This window comes from Suricata suricatta, chromosome 11 (genome assembly GCF_006229205.1).
Source record: "Suricata suricatta isolate VVHF042 chromosome 11, meerkat_22Aug2017_6uvM2_HiC, whole genome shotgun sequence".
Classification (NCBI taxonomy): domain Eukaryota; kingdom Metazoa; phylum Chordata; class Mammalia; order Carnivora; family Herpestidae; genus Suricata; species Suricata suricatta.
Window position 1 is genome coordinate 8849612 of NC_043710.1, and position 7269 is coordinate 8856880.

General features: G+C 52.3%; 1 protein-coding gene across 7 annotated transcripts in view; it reads right to left on the bottom strand.

Moving 5' to 3' along the window:
- The window catches only part of INCENP (inner centromere protein), a 28215-nt gene extending 23179 nt beyond the window's left edge, over positions 1-5036 (bottom strand). For 5 of the 7 annotated variants that reach the window (XM_029957659.1, XM_029957657.1, XM_029957658.1 and 2 more), the window contains exons 1-3: positions 4881-5036; positions 1288-1438; positions 778-891 (exon numbers count right to left, since the gene is read on the bottom strand). In XM_029957659.1, coding sequence (XP_029813519.1) covers positions 778-891; positions 1288-1427 — 254 coding nt within the window. In that variant the 5' untranslated portion in view covers positions 1428-1438; positions 4881-5036. Of the gene's footprint in view, positions 1-777; positions 892-1287; positions 1439-1781; positions 1848-4880 lie in introns of those variants that run through there. The other 2 variants (XM_029957656.1, XM_029957655.1) reach the window with 2 other exon arrangements.
- Positions 5037-7269: the final 2233 nt, after the last annotated feature.

The window sequence follows — 7269 nt, forward strand, 5'->3', positions numbered from 1 at the left end:
GAGGCGGCGGAGCAGAGGGTGAGACAACCCAACAGGGCGAGGGGTACCCTCAAAAATAGATTCGGGGGGGCCACCAGTCTCCCCAGGAGCCGCTAGCCTGCATGGAGTATGAACTTGGAGGCAGAAGGCCAGCCAAGACCCCCGGCGGCTCATCTCTGAGCTTCAGGCTCATCTCTGAGCTTCAGCCTCCTCACTTATAAACTCGGATCGTTACCAGACCTCACAGAACCTCTGGGAAGACTGAAGTCATACAAACGTCCCCCATCCTCCTCACCTCAGAGATGGGGAAACTGAGGCCCAGAGGTAGAAAATGAACCCACGGCCATCCAGCTGTGATGGGGCAGAGCTAGGGTGTGTACCCTGGACCACGTGACCCCAAGACCCAGCCTCTTTTCCAGCACATGACCATTTCCATGGACATTATCAAGTGCAGCAACAGGGGGAGCCCCTGGTCCGTATCTCTGGCTGCTTCCTCCACGCAGAAGGATGGATTCTTTCTTCTCCCACCTCTGAAAATCCTTCCCTTCCTCTAAGGCCCAAACACGCATACATGAACACACACACACACACACACACACACACACACACACACACTCTGGACTCCACGGTCATACTTCGTCTCCCTGGTAGCATTTCACCCCTCAGCATGGCCCACAGGGTCCCCACCCCACCACTCATGCCAGCCTCTGCCCCCTCCCAGTTAACCCCTTCGAATCCGAGTCTCCGGGCAGGCACCAAACCTCCAGACCCCACCTGCCCAGCTGACCCTCCTCCCACCTTTTCCGGATGGGGTCTCTGTTTTCATCCTGAATGTAAGAAACCCGCCTCTTCTTCCGTCGGTTCTTCTGAGAAGGAGTCTTAGGCATCAGCTCGGGCTCCTTGCTGAATTCACTGTTTGGCACAAGGAGGGCGTGAGTCCGCGCCTGCGCGGGAACTGCCAGCCTGCTCCCCACCCCGAACTGGCCCCAGCCCTTTCCTGGCAGGGACCAGTCGAGCTGGGATGACCAGCACCGAGCTCTCCTAGGCCCCGTGCGAGCCCCGTGCCGGGTGTGCAGGGTTCCCTCCCGAGGACGCGGAGGGGAGCGGGGCCGCCAGGCAAGCCTGTGGAGCATCGTCCGGAGGGCCAGCCCAGCACCTCTCCTTCCTCTTCCCATCACATGAGGGTGGCCCCCAGCACCAGGCACTCTGGGGGCCGGGGGGGCCCTGGCAGCCTGTGTGTCTCGCGAGTCCAGTGGGGAAGCGGCTGTGTCCCCCACGGCGCCTCCTGCCGGTGCACCCCGCCTTTACCTGGTGAACATGCGCCGAGCCTCCTCCTCGATCTCTTCGAGCCACACCAAGTCCTTGTTGTCCACATTGCAGATAAATTCCAGGAGCTTCTGGTCACATAGCTCGAGCAGGTGAATGGGCCCCGGGGCTGTCGACCCCATGGTGGCTCTGTCTGGTGAAAGCGGACAAGAGGCACAAGGGCTCAGGGCTGGGGCTGGAACCTGGGGCAGGGGAAGAGCCTGCCGGGCTGCAGCACCCAGCCCCAACGACCACAACCACCCAGTACCTGGATCAGTGCCCCTTCCTGCCCACGGTCCCAGAGATGCAGAATCTCACCCCCTCACTCCCCGCCAGAAGATACAGAATTCCAAATGCCAATCTACCAGCGTCCTTTTTACAAAAACAAAAATGCCCTATTGCTCTTCACACGCCTTCGCGACCAGCCCGCCTGCCCACAGCACGCTGCTCCCAGGAGTCCCCACTTGCCAGCCAATTCTGGTAGCAACAGTCCTTACAAGCGGCCTTTTCGCGGGCTTGAAATGACAAGACATGGCCAAGTGCTTTCCCGGATCGGGGAGAAACTGCAGCAGGCACAGGACCCCTCTCTACCTGCCCAAACATGGGCCCGTGTGTTCCCCTCTTACTACCTGTGGGGGAGCGAGGGCCAGACACAGCCACCCTGAGCTACACCAGCTGACCCCTGGCATCAGGCCAAAGAACATTGGGTCCAACTGCTCCTTCAAGAGGCCAGTGAACACAGGGTTCTGCATTCCAAAGGAGCCGGTCAGGAAGTAGGGGTCCAGAGACAGGCTCCTCTCAAATAGTCCCCACAACCCTCTCCCTCGAGCGGAAAGTTCCTAGAAGTGGATGACAGCATGAGGGGAGTAGATAAGCAATGTCTTATATTTGAGAAAATACAAAAGATACAAAACCAATGTCCCCTTTTCCTTTTTTCTTTTTCAATCTTTATTTATTCTTGAGAGAGTGTGTGCGAGCAGGGGTAAGGCAGACAGAGAGAGGGAAACACAGAATCTGAAGCAGGTTCCAGGCTCTGAGCTGTCAGCACAGCTGACAACTCAGGATTCAAACTCGACTCAGGATTCAAACTCGCAGGCAGCGAGATCATGACCCGAGCTGAAGTCTGACGTTTAACCGACTGAGCCACACAAGCGCCCCCAAACCAATGTCCTCCTAAAACAAAACAACCCCCCCAAACCCAGCAACTCGGGTATCCTCCTTAAGGCTGTTACAAAAGCATCGTCGAAGCCCCCAGCCAGGAAGAAGTAAGAAGTGCATTACAATCACAGCAGGGGCTCAGTAAATATCCCTCCAGGGGAATGAATGAGTGGCCCTAATAACAGACTGTCTCATGCCCCGGCAGTGACCCACCACCCTGATCTACACCCTGAAATTCAAGAGCCATGCTGACAGAGCTCAGCCTCCCACCTACGCCAGAAGCTCCTGGAAGGACGAGCTAAGTCACTGATCCCTTGACACCTTATAAAGCTTAAAACCAGGTTCTGTGGCAGCTTCCCAAGTCTTCCAGAGGCCTGATTTCCAGGGCACACTAGCCTTTGTTCCTCAAGCCAACGTCTGCCCAGTATCTGGAAATTTCTGTCTCCTGTCTGCCCAGCTGACTCATCACGGGAATCTCAGCAACTCCCGATCCCGTGCGAAATTTCACACACTTGGTAACTGTGTAATCTGTTTGCTTACAGCCTGTCTCTGCCCACTAAACAGTTGCTCCCTGAGGGCAAGCCCTGCTCTGTCTTGCTTGTAGCTGAAAAAGCCCAGAGCCTGGCACAGTGCCTGGCATAAAAGGAATACTTGTTCAATTAATTAATTCCATCTGTCAGCTGTACACCTAGAAATAAACATCCTACAGGTACTTCTCCTCCCAGGCATACACACAAGGACACCAAAAAAGTTCGTTCTACACAGGTTAGGGCATGCCAGACACAGGTTAGATGCCAGGGACAGTACTAATCAGGGCAGGGCCAACTGGGCAGGGCGGGAGAAGATCTGGGCAGCGGCGGCTCTGAAGCCAGCCAATCACGGGCATGGCCTCTCTGCTACCATCCCTTCCCGCAGCTGCTCTGTCCCAGAGCTCAGCCCCGGCAAAGTGTGGGACCCCGCCCAATTCAAGGCCAGGAAAAAGAAAATTGTTTTAAGGAAGCCAAAACCCAGACGAAGGGTCACGAAAGAGCTACAACATGCAACGACTGATACCTTTCTTTAAGTATTTGTTCAAAATGGCAAAGTTGGTGAGCGCTTCTTTCGCAAAGTGCAAAAAAGCGTTTGGGCTTCATCCATGGGGAGGTCTGTTCCTAGAGACCTCAGCTTGGCTATTTAAAAAGGGCCACCGGGCCACCTGGGTGGTGCAATCTGTTAAGTGACCCACTTCGGCTCAGGTCATGATCTCACCTTTCGTGAGTTCAAGCCCCCCATCAGGCTCTGTGCTGTCAGTGCAGAGCCTGCTTCAGATCCTCTGTTCCCCACCTCCCCTGCTCATGCGTCTGCTCTCTCTCAAAAATAAACAAAACATTAACAAATACAATAAAAAGGGTCACTGTAAGTTAGAAAAGAGGTGTAAGTGAGAAAAGAGAAAAGATCAGCGTATCAAAGAGGCTCTCGTAGAGAACCAACAGCAAAAAATCTTTTCAGCCAGTCTAAGAACTTGTGTGCAAAAACCAGGAACATCCAACATCCCACCAAGGGAGAGGGGAGCTCAGCTTCCTCTCCAAATCCTTCCTTCATACGGTACACCAGCCCAGAGGCCCCACAGGCCTCCTGTGCAACGCCTGTTTTTTGAGGTGCAGGAAATCGGGGACTTAACGGTCTATCACACCTTAGTGAAAAATGGTCATGATCATAAACAGCTGTTCCACTGAGTCCTGTCTCCATGCTCAGGTGGGGCATCATCCCATTTAACTCTCACTACAACCTCAAGGATACCCATGTGCAAATGAGGAAACTGAGGCAAAGAGAGGTTAAAGTCACCTAGTAAGTTAGGGGCGGGGCCTGGATTTAAACTGCACTCTTAACCACAAGCGAAATCGCCTGCTCGGTTTCTGCCTCTGAAAGGCAGGCACCTAGTTGGGCTCCGGGCACCCGCAGGGAAGGCCACGGCGGCTGGATGGTACTGAACCGCTGACAGTGAACGTCCCTGGGGAGGAACAAAATAAGGGGCAGCACTGGCCTCCGGAAATGGTCCATTTAAAACGTTGCTCAGGTGGTGCGGAAGGTGTGGAGCGAGGATTCACTGTACAGAAATGCCATCGGGCATAATTCCCCGGTTGCTGGGCGCTTCCTGCGCGTTCAGGTCAACAAGGGCCTCCTAGCACAAAACAGGAAGCTAGGCACCCGGAAAGTGGGCGCGGAGGGATTACTTTTTCGAAATCTGGTGACCTAGGTGGGAGATAAGGGGTCATCTCTAGGCCCCAGGACCAAGGCAGGTGACCACTTGGAAGAGGTGACCAGTCCATTCCCAGGCTGTGGGGCAAAGAGCGCGGGCGGGGGGGGTGGGCAGAGTCACGCCCCCGGTCCAGAGTTGGCGGGAGGGTAAAAACTCGCCAACAACCCCCAGCCCCGCCGGCCGCCCCGCGCACACTCACTCGACTGCACCGCGTCTCCTAAGTGCTTCTATGATCCAAGTCCGGCGGCCTCCCTAGAAGAGCCTCCCGCGGGCCCCAAACCCTCGGCTCCGGATCTCCAGGGCTCACCGCTTCGGAGAAGCAACGGGGCGCTACTGCGCGGCGAAACCCACGAATTTCAAAACTGAAGACTCGACCAATCCCCAGTAAGTTTGTCTGGACGCTGCAAAACTCTGGGCCAATCAGATAAGAGAAAGCGCCAACCCGGCCGCTTATTAGCTCCTCGGGTTGGCTGTCTGCGGGACTAAGAGGCGGGGAAAGGAAGCGTTGAAACTTTAACCTGCTCCGCTTCCGGGAGCGGCGGCAGGCAGGCGGCCGACAGAGGAAGTCGCCCTGTGTGGGGAATGCGCGCCCAGGGCTTCTCACGCCGGAACTACAAGCCCCAGCATGCACTGCGAGGGCCCGCGGGGCGGGGACTGTAGACCCGTGCTCCTCGCGGGAGCTTTAGGCTTTACAGGTTTCTTAGTTTAGCCTTCTCCGTACAGCTTGACATCCTTCTGCCCTCTCCCATTTTTGAGAATTAAAAAGAAAATGCTTTGTAAAATCGTGCCGGACTTTGTATTTCTGTAGAGCGCTGTGTCATCTCTTGGATGGCAGCAGACTGGGTCCTACCTATTATGGGTTCGAGTGTTTCTTTGGAGCAATGTTCTCAACCCCGGGGCCCTTTTGTCCCACCCTCATTTGCCAGTATTTGAGAGGAGGGCCGGATGGTGGTGCTACTGGTATCTGCTGGGTACAGGCTAGCCACGCTGCTAAACTGCATTGGACAGTCTCCCTCACCCAGTCCCCGCAAAAAAAAAAAAAAAAAAAAAAAAGGCAATACAGTGATTGTTGAATCTCTGTTTTAGTCAGTCACTTTACTCTGTGAGTCAGGGTTGCCATTACCTGTAAAAGAATGCAGTTAAATCTGGAAGAGGTATTCAAATGCCAATACTCACTGCAGTATTTGCCAAGAGGTGGAAGCAACCTAAATGTTTATCAGTTGATGGATGCATGAAGAAAATGTGGCATATGCACACAATGGAATATTAGCCCTCAAGAATAAAAATGCTGTCTTCGGCTACAATGTGGATGAACCTTGAGGACATTATGCCAAGTGAAATGAGCCAGTCACAAAAAGACAAATACTGCATGATTCTGATTATAAGAGGTGTCTGAAGCATGGTCTACTTTTTTAGACACAGAAAGTAGAGTGGTAGTTGCCAGGGGCTGGGGAGAGGAGGGAAAAGGGGAATTATTCAACAGAGATAGTTTCCATTTTGCAAGATCCCCAAAAAAATTAGGAATCTGCTGCACGATGTGCTTATATTTAACAACGTGCTTATTGTTATGCAGTAATGTACATTTAAAAATGGTTAAGATGGGAACACCTCAGTGGCTCACTCAGATAAGCGTCTGACTCGATTTCAGCTCAGATCTTGACCCGCATTGGGCTCTGTGCTGGGAGTGTGGAGCCTACTTGGGATTCTCTCTCTCTTCCTCTCTTTGCCCCTCCTCCACTTGTTCTCTCTCTCTCTCTCTCTCTCTCAAAATAAATAAACTTTAAAAAAATGGTTGAGATGGTACATTTTATGTTTTGACCAAGATTGAAAAAGAGAGAGAGAGAAAGTTAAGCTGAATCATCTTTTTCCAGTTCCTACAGTAGGATTGCTGGATCATAAAGTAGACCTATTTTTTTAAGTTGTTTTTTTTTTTTTTTTTTGAGAGAGAGAGAGAGAGAGAGAAAGAGCATGAACAGAGGAGGGACAGAGAGAGGGAGAGACAGAATTTGCTCTTGGCATAGAGTCCAATTCAAGGCTTGATTCCCATGAACCGTGAGATCATGACCTGAGCCGAAATCAAGAGTCAGATTCTTAACCAACTGAGCCATGCAGGTGCCCTAAGGTAGATCTATTTTAAGTTTTTTGAGGAACCATACTGTTTTCCACAGTGGCTGCACTAATTTACATTCCCACCAACAGTACACCAGGGTTCCCTATTTCCCATGTCCTTGCCAACACTACTTATCTTTTGTGTTTCTTATAATAGCCATTCTAACAAGTGAGCTGTGGTATTTCAGGACTTGGATATACATTTCTCTGATCCTGATGTTGAGTATCTTTTCATATGCTTGGTAGCTGTTTGTAGATCTTTGGAGAAATGTCCATTCAAGTCCTTTGCCCAGTTTTCAAAGGTTTTTTATTTAAGGGTTTTTTTTTTAAATGTTTATTTAGTTTTGAGAGAGGCAGACAGAGTGCGCGAGAAACAGAATCTGAAGCAGGCACCAGGCTCTGAGCTGTCAGCACAAAGCCCGATGCGGGGCTTGAACCCACGAACTGTGAGATCATGACCTGAGCTGAAGTTGGATGCT